This window comes from Simochromis diagramma, unplaced genomic scaffold (assembly GCF_900408965.1).
Source record: "Simochromis diagramma unplaced genomic scaffold, fSimDia1.1 OVJJ01000802.1, whole genome shotgun sequence".
NCBI lineage: Eukaryota > Metazoa > Chordata > Actinopteri > Cichliformes > Cichlidae > Simochromis > Simochromis diagramma.
This window is the reverse complement of record NW_024387492.1, coordinates 14902179-14922594: the sequence shown is the minus strand read 5'-3', so window position 1 is coordinate 14922594 and position 20416 is coordinate 14902179. Positions and strand designations below refer to the sequence as shown.

At 39.8% G+C, this 20416-nt stretch overlaps 2 protein-coding genes across 3 annotated transcripts; both read right to left on the bottom strand.

Moving 5' to 3' along the window:
• Window positions 1-54: 54 nt before the first annotated feature.
• On the bottom strand, window positions 55-7633 carry akirin2 (akirin 2). The gene is made up of 5 exons (XM_040016937.1): window positions 7105-7633; window positions 6539-6670; window positions 2357-2506; window positions 2176-2247; window positions 55-694 (listed from the first exon to the last, which is right to left on the bottom strand). The coding sequence occupies exons 1-5, from the start codon at window positions 7274-7276 to the stop codon at window positions 684-686; spliced, it is 537 nt and encodes a 178-aa protein (XP_039872871.1). The 5' UTR covers window positions 7277-7633; the 3' UTR covers window positions 55-683.
• Window positions 7634-10129: 2496 nt separating this feature from the next.
• On the bottom strand, window positions 10130-14257 carry cnr1 (cannabinoid receptor 1). 2 transcript variants are annotated; one of them, XM_040016931.1, is made up of 2 exons: window positions 13787-14257; window positions 10130-13185 (listed from the first exon to the last, which is right to left on the bottom strand). In XM_040016931.1, the coding sequence occupies exon 2, from the start codon at window positions 13138-13140 to the stop codon at window positions 11731-11733; it is 1410 nt and encodes a 469-aa protein (XP_039872865.1). In that variant the 5' UTR covers window positions 13141-13185; window positions 13787-14257; the 3' UTR covers window positions 10130-11730. The 2 variants fall into 2 exon arrangements, with proteins under 2 accessions (XP_039872865.1, XP_039872866.1); XM_040016932.1 differs by having other exon boundaries at window positions 13792-14257.
• Between the last annotated feature and the right edge of the window lie 6159 nt (window positions 14258-20416).

Genomic DNA, 20416 nt, shown 5'->3' with positions numbered 1-20416 from the left:
TAAAAGGCTAGAAAACAAACAAACACAACCCCCCCCCCCAAACAACCGACAATCTAAAATTAACATTTGTGTAAAGACTTTTATTTGTTTGATTTTCTTGAATCAAAGCCCCTTTATACCTACAGCAAATAAAACCATGAAATTATGGTACAATGGACACACATCAAGCAAAAAAATAAAAATATACAGTGTATACAAGTGTAAAAGCAGTAATCACCAGTACAGTTTAAACTATGTTGAAACAAGCCAAGACAACCGTTCCTCAAGTCAGTCTGAAAGCTGCCTTCAGCCATTCCTTTTTTCAAAAAAGTACATACAGAAAAGCCGCGACAGTAACATCCTCTCTGTGGAACGACTCAATATGATAAAGAATAAAGTGAAATCAAAAGGTCAAATGAGTGGTGGCAGTCAGCCTTTCACAAAGGCATCAGAACAACGCCAAATAAATATCGATGCGGCAGTGGAGAGGCCACGGGTGGAGCCACAGCGGGTCCTCAGACATGAAGGCAGCAGGGCGCCCTCCAAACTCTGGAGGCAACAGCAAACATCAGTGCCACTAACTGATGCCTGAGGCAGAGGGTCCACATAGAGGCGATATGGCACAGCTAGGAGAAAAGTCCAACTAGACCCAGTGAGGCCCTGGATTAGTTTGCAGTAAATGGTACTCCATTTGGGCGCCGACCTCAGGAAACATCTATGGAAGGAAAAAAGGAAAAAACGATTACACATAAGAGATGGCAGACAGGAACTGTTCTTAATAAGACAGTTTATAAATCCTGTCTAAGCTAGAAGACATTTAACAAAAGTTCAGCTAAAAATGTTTGCACTGACAACTTCATAAATGGGATTCAACATGCAAAAACCAAGCCAGAGCTCCAAATTTTGTTTGCATTTTGTTTTTAAAAATTTACTTTTCAATATTACTTTTAATTTAACATCTTCTATATTAACACGCAAAAAACAGATTTCACAGATTTCTTTGTTTTCTATGAATTTTTATTTGTTGAAAAAAATAAAATAAAAAAAATTATAGCATGTTTGTAAATGATTAAGCTAATAATAAAAGCCTGACCAGAAACAGGATTGGCTGTTGTGTTTGCAAAATATGGAACATGAAAGTTACAGAGCGCCCTCTTGTGGACAAACTATGCAAAGTAAATATTCATAACATGGTTGAAGGGTGTTTGCCCTGTCTCTACTGCTTTTACCCACTACCATTTACTGGCCATTAATAAATACAAATACTGATACATCTGCAAATAGCCTACAGCAACCTGTCAATAAATAAGTCGAGCCCTACCACGTCTACAAGAAACTGATCAACTGATCACAATCCACACAGCAGATGTGGAAAAGTCACCAGCACCACTAAGGGGGCCAAATATTGCAGGCTTTGCCCTCAATAGAGGGGTTCGGTGGACAAGGAGGGACTGAATATTTATATACAGTTTATGCACCACAAACATTTTTCAAAAGTAGGTTTTGAGAGATGTTTGCAGATGAAGTTTAAATAAATATCGCAAAGTCCAGTTCCTCTTTATTCGGTCACAGTTATATCACCGGTTTGCCGTTTAAGATTGGTGGGCTGTTTGAATGACATCCCCACCAAACACTGCACCTCTGCAGCACCTGAATATAGAAAATGAGTCACTAGGTGTCAGTTGTAACCAAATTCTGGAAAAATGAGCGAGCACTAACATGCAGCCTAGTTCTGGTTGCTACCACTTAAAATGTGAGTTCTTCCTTCACACAAATAGCCCTAAGAAGCTAAAACATCACCTACGATTTGAATTTCATTCATGTTGGCTTGACTCTGAGGCTTTTATCAGCATAAGCTGATATGCCTGGGCACACTGAAAAGGCTGCACTCTCACAGTCTACTGCAGCAAATACTTTGTCATTTTAGACAGTTCAGCCTCACATCATTATACTTCCATTTAGCTCAGACAGCTTCAGTCTGCTGTGAAAATGTAAACATGCACCCAGAAGCTGTGTAACTGCTGATAAAGCATAAATGTACACAGACTCTGACAAGAGCTCTGCCATGAAAAGCAAGTTTCCTTTTATATTATATTTTAATATTAACTATTTATTATGCACTTTAACCTCAAGAGGCAAATACCATAGCTATCGCTAATATGACAGAAATGTTTAACAGCAAAAATATACACTCACAGCTTGCAGGCTGCTCTCCAAACCTTCGCATCAGCTGGTCATGGGTGAACTTGACAAAGGCGTCATATTGCTCTAGTGGAATAAATCAAATATTATTTAAAAAAACAAACAAAAAAAACTCAGTTTGGATTACTTGCACGTGAACATAACATTAAAAATAAAATAAAATAAAAAACTATACCTGCAAGCTTTGTCGTCAGGATCTCGTCATACTCCTCACGGATTTTGTCCTCTCGCTCCTTCAGTAGTCTTTCGCAGATCATCCCAACTTGTCTGAGGGAAAACAAAGGCTGTTCTTTCCTGGCAGGAGATGAAGCACCTGAGGATGTACCTGTTGAAAGAGTCAGTAATTCACATGTAAGTTATATATATATATCAAAAACAAAACAAAAAAAACAACAACACTACAGGCAAAATATAGCCCAGAGAATCAGCCTGCAGCAAGAAAGAAATAAAAACAATTGCCAGCTTCATGCTAACAAATCAAAGGCCTGCTTCAAACAAAGCAAAGGAAGCACAGTCAGTCTTGCCTTAATTTGATACCACTGCACCACGAATCAGGTATTTCTGCTGCCAGCAAAACGGCCTACAAGTCTCAAGTCATGCCGACATTATTTTTCTAACTTTTGTTTCTAACAATAGAGTTTGGGCTAACAAGCTGCAACGTGTTGTGCTTGTACGTTTTTGGAACCACTAAAAAACAGTGCGAGCATGGTGATGTGCTGCATCAATCGTGCCCTCACTGTGTGAATAGACACTCTGCTGAGAGGCTGTGTCAGACAGTGACAGATTGCCTACACGTTCATAATTAATGCAACGCAGTCGCTCGGCAGTTAGTGAAACAGTCACAACCCCTAATCTATTGACTAGTGCCACAAAATTAATATATATTAATATTTTTCCACTTTTTAAACGTCCACATTTGGAGGCTGGCACGCTTTGTGGAAGAGTAAACCATTTCGCTGCTGACACCAGAGGCCACACTTTGAGTCATGCCAGACAGATGACAGGTTTATAATACAATGCTCTTTTTAAGCTTGTTTTTCCTGGTTGCCATGGTGACACCTCCCCACTGAAGATTCTGGCCAAAGATATTTCCTATTACTTAACAAAATTGTGCCGAGTTAAGGGGGGGAAAAAAAGAGCCACTGTGTCCATAATCATGAACCATTACTGCAAATGCCTTTTGGAAGTAGACCATTTCATGGTGGGCTAAAAGTGTGGCAGTGCAGTAAGCATAAAACAGTCAAGTGAAAGTACTGCTTTTTCCAAACAGTGATGTTTATGGGGTTTTTTTTTTGTTTTTTTTAAATATCTATCTATATATTAGGGGTGCAACGATACACAAAATTCACGGTTCGGTTCGATACTTTGGTGTCACGGTTCGATATTTTTTCGATACAAAAAAAAAAAGAATGTTCATGCCTTTTCAATTTGTCATTTATTAAAATTATAAATATATATTTTAACTCAAAAGTACAGTTTTTAAATTTAACCCTAACCCTTGTGCGTGTTTTTTTATTTTGACAGCGAATGCGCACCTGCGGACCACTTATGTGCACCCCTGGTTATTTAGCTCATCATATTGCAGCCACAGAAATTCTTTTGTCCATGAAACCATAAAGCTGCACTTTTTTGCCTTATACTCTGATTTGTCATAACTTCTCCGTTTTGTGGTAAGCTTTTCTTTGGCTGTCACTTCTTCACCCTGACCTGTCTTATTTGGCTCAGCAGAACTAAAATATATATCCTGCTGCTTTTACACATGCACTCACATAACGCTCAGCGATTCTATGCGCGATCAACCTCTCACATGTTTAAGCTTGCTGCGGGAGATTTCACTTGTCATGTTTGGATAGTAAGCTAACGATTGATAAGACGATATCAGAGGAATTGGTGCACAAATTATCATCACTCACCAATCAGTGCTGTCGCTCTCTATACACAGTTCGTGCGATTGCAAAGTGAAAGCAAAAAACAAGCGCAAATTCAAACGCGATTTCAATATGTCACATATTGACAGTGGCTCACCGATGCCAATGACATAATTACCCAGCTACATTTCCGAAAGAATGCAAAAGCATTGACATATATTTTTCCTTCCTACGATAGCCCGACGGGCAGGGCAGAGATAGATTTTGGTAGCCCGACTGGAAAAATCGCTAGCCCCAGGACGTCGGGCTAGCGATATTGCAAGCCCTGTATCTGATTGAGGAATCACTCATCTTTGGAAAAGAGAATTTATTACAGAGAAATGGCTCTTTCCAAATTAAAAGCTATACTATACGCTTCTTCTGGGCTATATTCTCAGCAGCATATTAAACATATCAGGTCCCCATAAGGAGAATCATGTGCTAACGGCTGTCTAAATGACTCGGGTAAAGTTTGTAGCATGCATGCTTGTTGTTTTTGTCTGCCTCCACTTGTCTTTGCACTAGGATGATGTCGGCGTAAATGTGCAGTCATATTCGTTGTGTTCCCACTAGTGCTTTCAGGTTAATCTCGTTGAAATGACCTTAACGCCACAACACGGCAACTCTCTGTTAACGAGCTACCGCCGATCGCCCCGTGCATGGGGCTAGACGGCCAACACGTTAACGAGCTAACTGCGCTAACACACTAGTTCCCACCCATGTAATTGAGCATTGCATGGCACATCCAACATACTGTTTTACTTTAGTCCATGACGCGCTTACCTTCAGGGTCATACGTCACATGAAAACCAAAATAATTCCAAATGCGAGATCTGAATGAGGGTGGGGGAGGTTCAATTTGCCATGTTGCAAGGAGAGCTTAACTTCTGTCTCGCTAGCTTGCCCTGCGCTCTTCCTTCTGACGATGCTGTCTGTGTTGAGCGCTCAGTGGATCTGCGCTCGACAGTGCAGCCTAGGCGGAGTAGTCGAACGCAGATTCACTGAGCGCTCCACACAGACAGCATCGTCAGAAGGAAAGTTGATAAAATAAATTACAAATCTTGTATTGTTCGATACATATGCGTACCGAACCGAAAGCACTGTATCGAACGGTTCAATATCGATACGAATATCGTTGCACCCCTAATAAATAAATAAATATATACACTTCGTGGTGGTTTTCTCTACACTCAGGAAAGTAGGAGACGAGCAGGCTGCAGGTTCTCGTTGTTAAACACAACAGAGCAACACAATAGTTTTATTCCAGCATTTTTTTCTATGAGTTTGTTTTAAATCTGTCTGATAATAGCTAGGAACCACAAATCGCTAATAGAAAAGAGGGTTGTAACAAAGCAACTTAAAACTGATGAGAAAAACTAAAATATAGTCAAAACAGGCCTGCTGTCAAGTCGAATACGTTAACCTGAGCCTCATACTGTAATTATACAGTTTAAAACACCTCATCTGCCCTAAATCTTGTTTTAAAAAACAAACAAACAAACAAACAAGTGCATATGCTTTGCTGTCAGGTTTTAATCTTACTCTAAAACACATCTGGTTTTCACTTTATGATCTGTCCACCCCCCAAACATTCCTATGTAAACACTGTTTTGGTGAGTTTATGGGTTCTGTCACTCATTTTAAGCATATAAAAGAAAATTATCTGTGATACACCAATTGTGATTGCCGTCTATTTTTTTTTTTTTTTTTTTAACATCCCAACCTTCAACCAAGATGTATATTTCTGTTACTGTTATTGGTAGAATAAAAGGCCATTTGTGTTACCAATAAAACAACACTAAACACAATTATCGCACGTCTTGATAAATGTTTTAGTGAAGCTGAACAGTTCAAATAAAGAACTGATGACAGAATACCCTGATGTATGGAAGTAGCGTCACGCAAATGTGCCATTGACACTTATTTTTAGACTTAACACCACTGTTGACTGTAGTTAAGTATTGGTACAGCAAATACGCTTTAAGTCAAGTGTAATTTCAAGACCCAGAGGGCCTCTACCATCTGTAGACTCCAATGTCTGCTGTACACTCCCATCTGGGAGAATTACAAAAAAAAAAAAAAAAAAAAAAAAAAAAAAAACACCTCACAATCAAAAGAAAGTGAAAGGATAAGGAAGGAATGTCATCTGTTCTCCCTCTGCCTTTTTTGTGGAGTTGCCTTAGGCAGCAGGATTTCCCAGCAAGCAAGCAATGTTATAAAAAAAAAAAAAAAAAAAAACCCCACAAAGCAGTAAAAGAAAAGTGATGATTTAGTGTGAAAAATGAGAAAAATCAGGCTTGTAACCCAAAACAATCCCTCACAATAAGCTCATCCACACTCCATGCAACTGACTTAAATATTTATATTACCCTTTAAACCCTGATCTCAAACAGGAAGTTGATGGATTACAGCAAAACAAGCCTATTCAAAAACAACCCTGGTATAGCTACCTGGTAAGGCAGATCCACCGGGAATGTTCTGCAGGTCCAGAGGAGAGCCTTCAGCCTGCTGGAAAGCACTGTCCAGGTGTCGCCGTTTCTGAAACCTCTTGTACTCCTGTTTAATGTTGTGTAGAATTTGCTCTGAAAAAGACAGAAGCAGCATTAAATGAGATCTTTACATAGAGGTGCTGTGATTGTATGGAGACAGAGTCGCTGCAGTATTCAGATATGATCATTAAGTATGGCCTTGGCATTATTTTAATGTATATCCCGACTGTAGACAAATACATTAAATCAATCAGTTAAACTGTAAGATTATCCTTTTACTATCCCCCCCCGCAAATTAATACCAAACAATATTTCTTCATAAAGCCATAAAAGTTCGATGGAAGTTGAATTTATAACAAGATAACCACCACATGCTGCGCTAAATATAACAATGCTTGTCTTAACTTCACACAATCTTGTTTGGAGCGTTACATCATGTACGCCACTGGAAATACTTGTTAATATAGCGTGGTATAAATATAGAAAACTAGAGGGCCGTGAAATCAAACGTAGACATCATTTCTTACCCGTGGTGAGTCTGGACGACACTTCCCCGAAAGGCGATGGTTCCATGCGCAGATATTTCTGCGGTGAAGACACTGGAGACATAACCGGGGCGCACCTCCTTCTTTTGGGGGAAGCAGGGCTCATTAACGGATCAAAGTCCAAACTCCTTTTTAGAGTCGCTCCACAAGCCATCGCGCTTAAATATGTTAAATATTTAAAGCCAGGAAACTTCAAAATTCCTTGGTATCCGAGAAAGCCGCCGGCCTGGGCCCGGGTATGTACCGCTTTTGCTAGCTAGTGTTAGCTAAGTCGATCGGTAGAAGCCTTTCCGGGCTGCAGACAAATACGGATTTTTTTCGTCTCCCGTTGTCTTCCACTGATAAATCTCACAACGTTCACGTTAACGAATATATTTTACCGTGACCAGGATAAAATAACGTAGCGAAAACGTCGCATTAAATCAGATGATTACAGATTTTACCACATTAGCTGAGAGCACCGACTACAACGGTCTGGACAACCCTACCTTTTATTAGTTTGCGTTTGTTTGGTAATGCGCATGTGCAAGAAGACACGCTCTTGCAGGTAATTGTAGTTTTTAGACACATTCGCATCCGTTTGGTTGTACATTTTGAAAACTACATTTCCCGAAAACACAGAAAACGCACTCTTTTTAAATTTTATTTTGTTTGTTCACAAAACGTACCAAATCCACGCGAAGTTTCAGTTTCGTCTAAAACTTTAGGATATGATATCATATACATTTTAAAAAGTATTTGTGCAACAGACTTGACATTTAGGAGTTGTTTTCTAGAAGAAACCATTCAAAGTACACATTTTAAAGCATTAAATCTTGGATATGTGAGGAAATATTGACCGAAATCATCACTAGCTTGCCTAACATAATTAACTGGCTAATAACAATATTTAAAGTAGTTAAAATTCAGCTACTTAAATGGTGAAGAACTCCGATTTCTCTATGTTCTCTATGTGTTGTTTGTCGTCCATACATTGTATAATCCCGTTTGAATTATGTACTTGCGAATGTGCCTCAGAAAAAGAGTTGTCGTCTTGTGTCATTACTAACAAATGAAGAAAAGCTTCTGTTTAAATTAATCCTAAGGTTTCACCCAATTCAATTTTATTTTGTTGTATAGCTCCAAATCACAACAACAGTCACCCCCAAGGCAATTTATACTGTAAAGTAAAATTACTTAAATGTTAGAGAGAAAACTCAACAACCAGAAATGAGCAAACACTTAGTGACAGTGGGAAGAAAAAAACATGAAGCCTCCAACAGAATCATCAGAATCGGAACACTTTAATAATCCTTACAGGTATTTGGCAGGAATCTGTTGCAGATGATTGGAGGTAAGGGAAAAGACTAAATCCAAATAATAAGTGAAAGTAGAGTTTGATCATTATTAGTGATTAAATGCAGTTGTGATGTATGAATCCACAGGGAGTGAAAAGAGGTAAATGAAAAAGAAATGAGTGCATCAAAAGAAGCCCAGCACCAGTTTAAAATAAGGGATTATTCACTGTCGCCTCATCCAGCCCTAACTATAAGCTTCATCAAAACGGAAAGTTTTCAGTTTAGTTTTTAAAAAGACTTCCTGAATCCAAACTCAAGCTGGTTCCCACAGGAGAGGGCCTGATAACTGAAGGCTCTGCCTCTCATTCTACTTTTAGAAACTCTAGGGAAGAAAAGTGAGCAAAGTGCTCTGTTAGGTTAATAAGGTACTTTAGGATATGTGTTTTATGTCGGATATAATATCAGACAGCTTGCTGCTTGCTAAAAACCAAACCCCCAAGTACAAATTGAATTCTTCTCATTCCTTATTGCTGAGAATATATAGAAGCCATAAAATGCTCCGCAAATGTTAAAGCCGAGAACTGTTCTACCTTTGATACCCTGTAGGACTCCCTTTAAAGCTTGGGTGTGGCACTTTGATTTAGTCTTTTTTTTTTTTTTAATAACACAAAGACTTGTGTTCTCTTTGCTTCAGCCTTGTGTTGTTTGATGCAAAGAATAATATTAAGAATAATAAAAAAACAATTATTACAAAATGTGGTATTTTCATTTCTAACAATCAGATTGCAAAAGTCTGTCTCTCAGAGATGCGGTTTGCGTTTTGAAATAACCCTCAACCTCTTGCACAGATACACTGAAGACATTTCCCATCGATCACTTCCTCAGCAACCTCTGTACACATATGCTATGTTTGAACTGTACAACAGGATATGCTAGCTTTGTTTATTTCACCACTTCTTCTTTGTGTCACTGTGCTGCTGTGCGGCTCGATAAACTATTATTATTCTGATTTAAGACTGATATTAGTGCTAAAGGGTGTAGAAAAGACCTATTTTCACTAGTCTTGTATGACTTGTTGCATAATCAGCGATCTAATATGTAAAAAGGAGAAAAATGTAATTAGAATAAAGGCTATTGTTTTTTGACAGGGTTATTAACTTTTATTTAAACAGGAAGTCAAACTTTTAAGAATCTCATTCACCCACATCAGTACCAGGGTCCTGTTTTGGTTTGGACCTGTGTGCTGTGAAACAGAAGTGCCAACCGTTGAATCACCATGCTGCCTACTGAGAGACCTGTTCATGTATGCTGCCTCATGGCTTTTTTTTTTTCTTTTGAAGACTGAAGCATCTGCATTAAACAAAATCCCAAGGACAGCTGTGAGAACAGATGTTTCAATTTCCCTCTTCATGTAAGCCAAGAGATAAAAAGATCAGAGCAGATGTTGCTGTCAGGAGATGATTTGCAGCCAGTGATTTGCAATTTGTCACTTTTAGGGCTGCGATAAGTAACCGTAACAAAGCTATATCCAACAGGAGGAATGTCCTCTTTATTCAAAAAGGCTGATTAGATTCTTCCACAAGGGGGCACTGAAGCATCACAGATGCTCAGGAGCTCAGAGCTGTGCTTTCTTAGCGTCTGGTCCCTCTCAACTGAGTGGATAGATTAGGCAAAAACGTCCTGTTTTCCATCATTAATTAATCAATCAAACAAACAAACTGCACGCAAAGTGACCACCAGCTGCGACTTTATTCAAAAGTTTGAGAACAGCAATACTAAAAACACTTGACTGATTGGGATTTTTAAAGTCATAGATTCCTCATTATGCCACCAATGTACAGAAGCCACTTGACAGTTGACATTTTGATCTTCAATACTCAAAATTACAAGAGGCAGCAAAGCATACTGATAAACAGCTGTCTGGATAAGTTTACACCGAGATAAATGTCTACAGAACAATTGTGCTGTGAGATTTCTAGATTAAAAGTACTACATCACCTATTAGAAAAATCACATCTTCTGAGCTTCTTTTGTAAGGTCAGTTGTCAATGCTCCACAGAACGCATACACAGAACTCTCATTCAAAGTACCAGCTAATGAAAAGACCTTAGTTTCTTTGTTTTCATACATAAAATAAAAGTAGATTTCTTTTTTTTTTAAATGTAGAGTTACGCCAAAACTACTTCACTAGCCCCGTGCATGGGTTATTTTCCAACATGATGCCCCGCTGCAACAGTAGCACTAAAACACCTCACTGCAATGATCAAAAGACTCAGGATTGGAAACATATCACCAAGTCACAAGGTATCACACACGTACAAGGCTGAATCCAGTAAAATCATACATTTGATGAAAGCAGCTAGAGTCAGTTTTTTACAGTAGTGACCAGCACACTGCGTCCAAATTCAGTTTTTGAGCTGTTCAAGCCTCGAACAAAAGCTTTTTTGTTATTGTTGTCTCGGCTTTGTAGTTGAATGAGTCGATCTGAACACTTTATTTTGCAAGAAAACACTGTACAGTTGTTAGGTATACATCGGAACAAAGACACGTTACTCTGAGGGTGTAACAGCCAGCGAGTAAAGAAACAGACATCGGGGACAGTCACTCTCCTGCAGAAGATCCCATTTCAGATTTCACGATGCCAAAAGCTGTGAATCTATTTGCCTTAGAGTTTGCTTCATCATGGCGATAATGTTTTCTGTCTTGGAACACAAACCACCTTTGATTTCTCAAAAATCTCCTCACACGTTTGCCACTCACTGAGTGTTGTCAGAAGTACAAAAGTAACATGTTATATGGCAAAGACAGTTTGCATCAATTTTTTCCTTCTATTTGCTTATAGAAATGTCGATATGCAACATGTACATGAAGCCTGTAGAAAGTCAAGATGCGAGGATTTCATACTTTTATGGTGCAAGACGTGTTAAAGTCTAAATGACACAGTAAAACATCTCTACTTAAAAATGTCAGTAGCCCCTTATCCCATAAATGAAATATTGTTTTCAAAACCTGAATTCACAGTACAAAAATATAATATGCCTTCACTAATTGGATATCATGACGTCTCTGGTAAACAGCAGACTTATGATAGTCTTTAATGACCCCTTCCAGTTATATGAGTCCTTTACATGACCTTGCAATACCATTTGGCACTTTGGCACACTATGTACTCATACACAAACGTAAATTATGCAACCACTAAAGCATCTACGTGAGGATGTAAGTCAGAATTTTCGGGAGATGAATGCCTAACCTCTGCTTTACGTTGTGGAATGGCATTGTTTGGGGAGGGGAGAGATGACATTTACACAGTTTTCCCCGTCATGGCCAATTAGACGGCTTCTGCAGAAGTTTCAGTTGATACAGACATTGTTACTTTGGCTATTTTCACAGTGGTCTTCACGCAACTCTCTGCAGCCCTGTTGGCAGAAATGTGGGTATTTCTGTTCTGGCAGTCTGACTCGAGGCTATTGTCCAACTGCTGGCCACTGCCCCTGCAGGCATTGCAGGAGCTGAGGAAAGCATGCCTCAGGTCCTTGCTCCTCAAGGCGTAGATGATTGGGTTGACAGTGGAGTTGAGCAGGCAGAGCATGCTGCAAAATGCAAACACTGTCTTGATGTCATCGTCCATCCTCCAGAAGAGGTCATAGACCATGATGGCAAGCAATGGGCCCCAGCAGATTACCAGCACCACCAGGATAAGCACCAGGGTCTTGGCCAGACGGATGTCCATGCGTGCCTGATCAGGGCGTGTGGTCTGCACTTTGGTCCCATCTGCTGAATAGACAACAAGGCTCTTCTGGGAGGCGCGGCTCAGCATACGGACAGCATGGTGGTGAGCTTTCCACAGGATATATATGTAGGCGTAGATAATGAAAATAAGCAGCACGCTGGTTACACCGATCCAGAACATCAGGTAGTTCTCATCGATGAGGGGGAATATGTCTGAGCAAACAGAATTGAGACGCTTACAGTTCCAGCCCAGCAGAGGTAGCACTGCGATGACGATGGAGATTGTCCACATCATACAGAAGGCTATGACAGCCTTGGTCCGTGTCACGATGCGCCTGTAGGCGAGAGGCCGGTGAATTGAGATGTAGCGGTCAATAGCAGTGAGGAAAAGACTCCCCACTGACGCTGTGAACGATGCCGTGACTCCACCCAGCTTGAAGAGAAAAACATTGGGGCTGTCCTTCCTGTGGAAAACATGGAAGTCCAAAAAGCTGTAGACAAAGATAACACTGCCCAGCAGGTCAGCCACAGCGAGACTGCCGATGAAATGGTAGGACGGTCGACAGCGGAGGGTGCGGGACTGCAGGATGACGCAGAGCACCACCAGGTTTTCCAGAACAGTGAAGGTGCCCAGGGTCAGAGACATCACAGCCACAGCCAGCTGCTGGCTAGGAGTCAGGATCATGAAACACTCCATGTCCATAAAGTTCTCCCCGCACTGTATATTGTTAGTCTCATCTTTGAATGTACTCCTGTTGCCAAACAAGTCTGTGGCATTGGTAGGGTAGAAGGGGATGCCCTTGAGGATGAGCTCCTCGTCTGGAGGTACTTTGTTTGGGAAAGAGTTGCTGCGGAAAGCAGATAACGGCTTCTGCAGAGAGAAGCTGCCCTTGAAGTCTACATCACTGAGCGGGTCGTCATAGTTAGCATCGTTGGAGCCCAGATACTGCAAACCAGATGTAATAGTCCGAAAGGTGGTGTCTGCCACACCATCCAGCACAGATTTCATGGCTGCGTCTGAGGGTTATACTGCAGTCTAAGATGTCTGGACAACCTACAAATTGATTTAAAAACAAACAAAACAACAAAATTTCAGAAATATTTTTTTTAAAATCTAAGAAAATACAAGCCATAAACAGAAACAAGTTTGCAGCAGTGCAAAATTTGGGCTGAAATTTCTCTAAGATGGATAATCCTCGCATAATTCAAATTTTCCACTGCAGATATCTGAAAGTCTGTGCAGTTCAGATTTTTTTCCACACGTATTACCGAGTTAGTTAGTTAGGCATGACCCACACAGTAGCTCACTTTGTTCTTAGTACTGTTTTATACATTTTTTAAGCTTATTGTGCAAATTTGTGCAGTCTAACTTACTAAGAGACATATAAAATTACAGAACAATAATTATTAAATAACTTCCACCTACAGTTTTAAACACTCCCACACGAATTTAAACATTTAATGTGGGAATGTATATTGGAACCTGTGTTCCGGTGCGTAAATTAATATTTGGAAATAGGTAACATTTAAGAGAAAAAGAAAAAAAGAAAAAGAAAAACCAACCCTTTGATGGCGGAAGAAACATTAAAAAGGCATTTGAAGTACTAATCTAAGTATTAATGTAGCGCTTACAATAGAAAAGTGCTGATTTTTACCTTACATAATTTTCCCAAGTGCACAGAATCGCCCTTTTTCACCGCGCGTTAGTCCAAGTCAGAAACGCATCCTCCAACCAACTCAGATCTTACATAAAAGGAGAGACAACCACCGTGAAAGCTTTAAACGCAAATCGTCACTTTTATCATAATAATTAGTTTGCTTTTCAAATTCTCTGCGCAAGTTAAGTTTTTCGGGTGTCTGCAGAAGTGCCTTTTCGTTCTTGGAGTGCGCTCCTGCTTTGTGGAAACAGGTTGCTGTTCCTGCTCCTCCTGCTGCTACTGCTGCTCCTGCCGCCTCCAGCGTCTCTCCAATCTATTTCTCTCTGTCTTCACACTTATGAAGCGTAGCTTCCACAAAGCCCGGTCACGTGTTTCCATACCGCGTTATCTGCCCAACCCATGAAGCTGTCAAGTGCGGTGCATAGGAACAAGGCAGACGACAGAGGGTTCTTATGTGGGAAAAAAAAAACAGAAAGAAAGAAAACAAAAGGGATTTTGAATTTTGAATTCCCAAAGCTCCTCTTTGCAGAGGATGTTCTCGGGCAAAGAACCAGCATCACCACAGCACAACAAATAGATAAATAGCAGCTTAGTAGAAGCTTGCTGTCCTCCTACTTCATGACGTTATTGTGATCACAATCGTTTGTATTGTGCAGGAACAAATAGCTGCACGTTTCAGTTGCCTTGAGTAGGCTTAACTTTAATTTGAATGCTTTCAAAGACAGATGGAGGTTGCAGACTTCATTGATAGTCACTCCATGCCTGTTTATTCTGTGAATAATTAACCACGATTGACAATCTCAGAGCGCAGATAGCACACTTCATATATTTTCTTGGCTATCTCTAACTGTTGAACCCCATCATCCCCACCTATCCAGTCGGGTCTGCCTTCCAGCTATTTTTAAAGCTTAAAAAACAACCTCAAGATTCCGATTTGGAGAAAGAAAATTGGAGAAAGAAATAAAGAAAAGTAAGTTTTAGTCGCATTTAACATTAAAACACTTCACATTTCACACACAGTCCTGATCGGTGATGATTCAAGGACATTTTCTTTGTTTTTGTTTTTTCTTTGTACACTTCAGATTTGCTCCAGTGTCCCTTCTCATCTGGACAGGCCGACTAGTTATCAGCACATTCGATCAGATTTACTCACCAACAAATTAAGAGTCAGATCCTGTTATGAATCACAATAGCAAAGCCCTGCCCTGTGCATGGTCTTAATAAATAAAGATTCAGTTCACTGATTATGAATGATCTAATTTCCATTTATTCAGACATTTTAGTGATGTTTTCTTCTCCCCACATGGCTTCAGGCCAGCACAATGGCAGAATTGGCAGTGCAGGCCAAGGAGGCAGGAGATGATAGCAGTAATGTTGCAGATAAAATCAGAATAGATGCATTAAAATTGGACATTTGTTGGTCACAGGCTGCCTCAGCAGACAGACAATTAAAAAAACCAACTTGCTGGCTCTTTGGGACTGAAATTAGACTGTGCCTCTGTCATCATCACAGGTGTAATTATTAATATTGTTCCGCCATGGCTGCCAGTGATGTCTGAAGGGAACGAAGTGTACTGTTTCACAAAGTGTGAATTCATTTATTGTCATGGGGAGGAAATGACAGAAATGCCAAAAAGAACTTAGATTATTTTTTGTCTTTTTGTTTAAATGAGGTCAAGGTTGTTAGTATGAGCCTGTGAGTTACTCGTAGATTTTCTCCAAGCTAATTCTCAATAATCTGTAGAAAAACTGAGAAAGAACACATTATTTACAGTCACAATCAGCCAGACTAGATTCGATAAGATCTGAGCTTCACATACTGATTGAAACCTGAGTGAAGACCAAAATAAAAGCCCTCTTCCTCCTCTGTTGATAACTGATAAGCTCTAAAAGACTAACTGGGAGATAAATGCCTAGTTCTAGGAAACATCAAAGCAGTGTGAGGAGAGAGACACTGCTTCACGTTGTCTGCTCTGGGTTTCTCAGTTGGTACACAAGCTTGAGGTAATGATCTTACTGTTTTTAATCTCCCTCTGAAAGGAGAATGGTTCCCTCAGATGCACTTTCACTGCTAAAAAGCCAACTGTGATGTTGCAGTATATCCTATCCACTTGTGTTTTGATCATATGCTGTACTTCACCTTTTCACTGCATCTTTTTGTCAACTTCCTCGCTGTATTTCCTACAATTTAATAGCTGCAGAAGTAGTTTGATGCAATTAAAGTTAAGGACATGAAAATATTTCCTGGCAGGTGTAATTACTAATAAGGAACAAAGCACAGTTGTGCTTTAAGCATAATATTCATATTAATCCAAATGTTGACGTTCAGTAGGTGCTTTCCATCTTCAGCAGCAAAGGTTATAATGTACCAAACACAGGTAAATAGACTTATATTCATACAGTGCTTCTAGTTTTACTCAGAACACTGTCTACACTACAAGATACATTCATCTATTACCACACACTGGCAGAGTGCTTTTATTCTTTACATTTAGCGTTGCCACTTGAGCTACAGGCACCGAAAAACACCACATCCTTCACGTAATCAAACTAGCAACCCAAGGGTGTCTTTTGTGATCACTCTAAAGTCCTCTGCACTACCAAGGGAGCTTTTGAAGGCAATGGATGAGCACAGTATGATTAACTGTGCAGCTGTTCTTAAAGTATCAGACAACCTGAAACGTCAGGGTGAGGGCGGTGCTACATAAAAGGATCGGGAAAGATACAGTTGATCCTGAGTTAAGATATTCTGCGCTATAGGTGGCAGTTTTGATAGGGTGGACTGTATTCGTGGGATGCAGAATGTCAGTATAAAGTTTACAGCGTTAGTTTGTGGACTAGGATACATGTCCTGGCTGTAAACGTTGGGTATTTTATCATGAATACATATTGCTTCACATGAATAATAAGAATCTGTGAGGGGATTTTTGCTACGCGATGCTTTCAGGCTTCTCTTTGTTATTCGAGTTCCATCTAACATCAGGTTTAAGCAGGCTTTGGTTAAGGTAAACAACCTGTGTGACAAGCAAAACACAAACAGCAGATAACGATCAGTTATCACCCGCTGACGATTAAGCATTTATTTACTTTTTAAAAATTGATCTGCATTTGAAAACAATGGCCAGCTGACAGAAACTATAATCATGGCCTGGCTGTGGCTGCACATGAAAGCAAATCAGAGAAGTCAATAAACTGGCCAGTGGGTTCCCAGGTGGATAGGGACCATCTCACTTTTGAAGCCAACTTCATGTGGCCATTTGAGGAACTGATGCCACTTGAATGGAAACAACAGCAACAGATTGTAATATTAAAACAGAAGGGGATAAATTTAAGATCAAGGCAGACTTTTCTTTCTTTTACGCATCATTTCTGCAGAACTCACCTTTAAGCATCAACATCTATTTGACTGACACCTGGAAACAACAAAATTCTAATATGTCACTTATATTCAACAATACTAACTGCCTTCTTATGTGGAGTTCAACACCTGTGAAAATAACATACATCCACTAGTATGTTGCAGTTTTACTCTAAATATATAGACACCACAAAATGTTCCAGCAAAAATGTCCAACATGTGAATTTCATCTGTTTATTATTCTCTTCCCAATCTCTGAGACTTTGTAATATCCACCACATGGAGCAGTTAGACTTTAGGCAGCAGGGTGGTTTGCCAAACTGACGGGTGTACTGTGACAGTTTTCTCTGACTTGGTTGGCATGCTAACCTGTGAGTGAGCAATGAGTGATGGCTGAAGCAAAGCTCACGGCCATCTGCGTTTCAGTTGTGGTACATAACATTTTGTCCTCCAGTGACTCACTTCGAGTCCATGGACCAGACAAAGAGCTCAGGGGGAAATTAAAAAAAAAAAAAACAGTCAGAGGAAGGAAGTCTTACTAGATGTAATTTAAGTAACTAATTGCTATTCAGTACAAAATGTCAAACTCTCCAGTTTAGGTACATTTACAGCCATTTAAGCCCATTAATAAGCGTATATGGAAAAACCCTACCACTGCTGCATCATCCTGTCCGTCTGCCTATGTCATTGGCCAAAAATGACTTAGGCACTTATGCTATGAAGCTAACGATATGGAAAACGACCTTCTTAGTCAGAAGTAATTTTGTTACCTCACCGAACGCATGAAGTCATTATTTCAACATTAAGGTGCATAAACAACTGTCTACATTATAATATAGGCTGAAAATAGGAAGCAGCTATTTATGTAAACGGTGCATGAAATAAGCTGCTGCTGTAGTTTTGTAGAGCCTGTGTTAACCCAGTAAAAGGCCAGTACTATAACATGTAGATAGACGATTAATACGAGGTACTGCCTTTTCTGGATGTAATGCAAATAGTCTGCACATAGACTGTACAAGTGTCTGCACCTGCTGTTGGACCCTGCAGCTGTGCAGTAGTCACTAGTTGTGGCTCAGCCTGTCTAAGGAATGTTCAGTTGGCGACGTATCAGGACAAGTGTCCAGAAAGTCCTGTGCTACACTAGCACAACTTGTATGGAGACAGGAATTGTCCTGCTGAAAAAGCCACAGGGTAGGGTGCTATCACAAGAATCGCACAAGTACAAGTGTCTCAGTTTTCCCCCAAGAACGATCAGATTTGGGATGGCAAATCGTGACTTATGGCATGCAAGTCCGCATCCAGCATCCCAACAGCAAGCCCTCTGTTGTGCCATCGTGGCATTGTGACAGTGTTCTGCACAAACTATTGTTTTGTTTTCTGATACCACTGGCTTAAGAATGCAGCAAACTGAACACATTCTGAGGTGTACAGATTCATTCATTTGCGTTTGACAAACAAATTAAAATTCCCACCACTGAGTGAAACCAATCAACGAGAAAACTACTCACAGAATATGTTTGTGTTTTCCAAGAGATTCAAATCATGTACTGGGAAATTGATTCAAAAGAAATCTAACTTTTTAATGGTTCGTTTTTTTGGCGAGCCTCAAAAATGACTGCATCACACTGCACTTGAAGCTGTCAGGTAAAAGTTCATCAAGGCTGTTTACTCCATCCTAACTTCCTGCCTCTTCCCTGCAGGTTTTCTCCATATTCAGCAATTTTTTAGGAAGAAGTTCTAACTCCCAGATACCTCACTAATACATCAGTAACAAACTCATCAATATCCAGCTAAAAAACAAACAAACAGAACATCAAAAACATTCCTGCATTCGTCTGATCCTGGTCTCCCAGCGGTATTCCCCTGATCTGAATCCTAAAAATTCATTGGGAAACCCGAGCGTTCAGTTGCTCATGCTTTTGCTCAAACAGGTGAAACCAGTGAGTAAGGTTATCGCATGACATGTGGATGAGTCATCTGAAAATAGGCCACATGTATACTTCTGCCTTTTTGCCAGTAAGCAGTCCAACTAACTTAGAGCTTATTTTTTTCCTATGTGGCACTTACTCATCATTCCGTGTAATACGCTTAGAAACCTATCGAGACAAATGAGCCGTTGTTTAGTTCCTCCATAAATAGACCCAAACTAGCTATAAAATCTGTATGTAACAGAGCTGCAGCTGCACCATCAGTTCATGATAAATTACAGTTTACTCCAGCTCTGCAGCAATAACCAAACTTCCTCTTATTTATGCTAAACAATGAATAAAATTGTGATGAATAGATCTGATTAGTTTTATGACACTATTTATGGGTCATTTGTGGGTGAATCCCATCTGTATCTATTATGACCGAAGAACGGGCCATATTCTGTTCACATTACTGGTAGATGGATGTTTTCATTGTTAGCTCTTCCCCGTTGAGAGGCGCTGTCATTTCAGAAGGACAACCCACATTGAAATGCTGTCAGGCAAACATCACGTTTGTTTGTGTCGTTACTGAAGTGATTGTTTGTGTTTGAAAACCCTTTTCACTGTGACCTTGCTTCAATAAAACGACAGAACAGAAAATAAAAGGTTGACAATGGGAAAGAGAACAAGTGATTGCAGTTTGATCCTCCTGCATGTTTCCTTTCTCGTCACAGGCAATGTGTTGAATTTTAAAAAGAGTTTGGTTATCTAAATTTTTATTCCTCTCCGTTGTGTGTGCATGTGCTTTACAGTTTAAGACAATTAGCATTCACTTTCTTACACAACTGTACACATTTTATTATAACAGGGGGTTTTGGTTGTTGTTTGGCAACAGTGTTTGGCTAAAGGCCCAGACTTCAGTGCATGTGCTGTCACAGTTTATTAAACAGATTATAAATCATACTGGCTTTGTTGAGTTTCTGATATTTCTTCTTATGAGTTTGGCATACGTAGTTACTGAGTGAAATGTGGTACGCAATTTTACTAAGGCTGAATTGTAGAAACCTTGGAGGTGCATGAACTCCTCATACAGCCTAAGCATCAGATCAAGGTTTAAATTTTGCTAACTCATACATATCCATCCTACAGCTTGTTTGGCCTGTTTGGACTCCCATGATGATATACTCAATCATAGCAGATGTTGTTTATATGCTGAAAATGGGCGATTTTAGCCTGTTAGGTGGTTGCTAGGTATTGAAATTAAAATCATGTGGTTATAAAATAAATGCTTTTGCTGTGAAATTATAACAATGGGATGTTTTCATTATGTTTTTGTAAGATAAAGTCTAAAACAGGTTA

What these genes read in the sequence shown, in the direction of transcription:
- akirin2 (XM_040016937.1), bottom strand. Translation starts at nt 7,276, where the DNA reads ATGGCTTGTGGAGCGACTCTAAAAAGGAGTTTGGACTTTGATCCGTTA. An exon ending in CGGTGGATCTGCCTTACCAG is followed by an intron (nt 2,507 to 6,538) that starts GTAGCTATACCA and finishes CTCTTTCAACAG; the next exon opens with GTACATCCTCAGGTGCTTCA. An exon ending in CCTGACGACAAAGCTTGCAG is followed by an intron (nt 2,248 to 2,356) that starts GTATAGTTTTTT and finishes TTATTCCACTAG; the next exon opens with AGCAATATGACGCCTTTGTC.
- cnr1 (XM_040016931.1), bottom strand. Translation starts at nt 13,140, where the DNA reads ATGAAATCTGTGCTGGATGGTGTGGCAGACACCACCTTTCGGACTATT.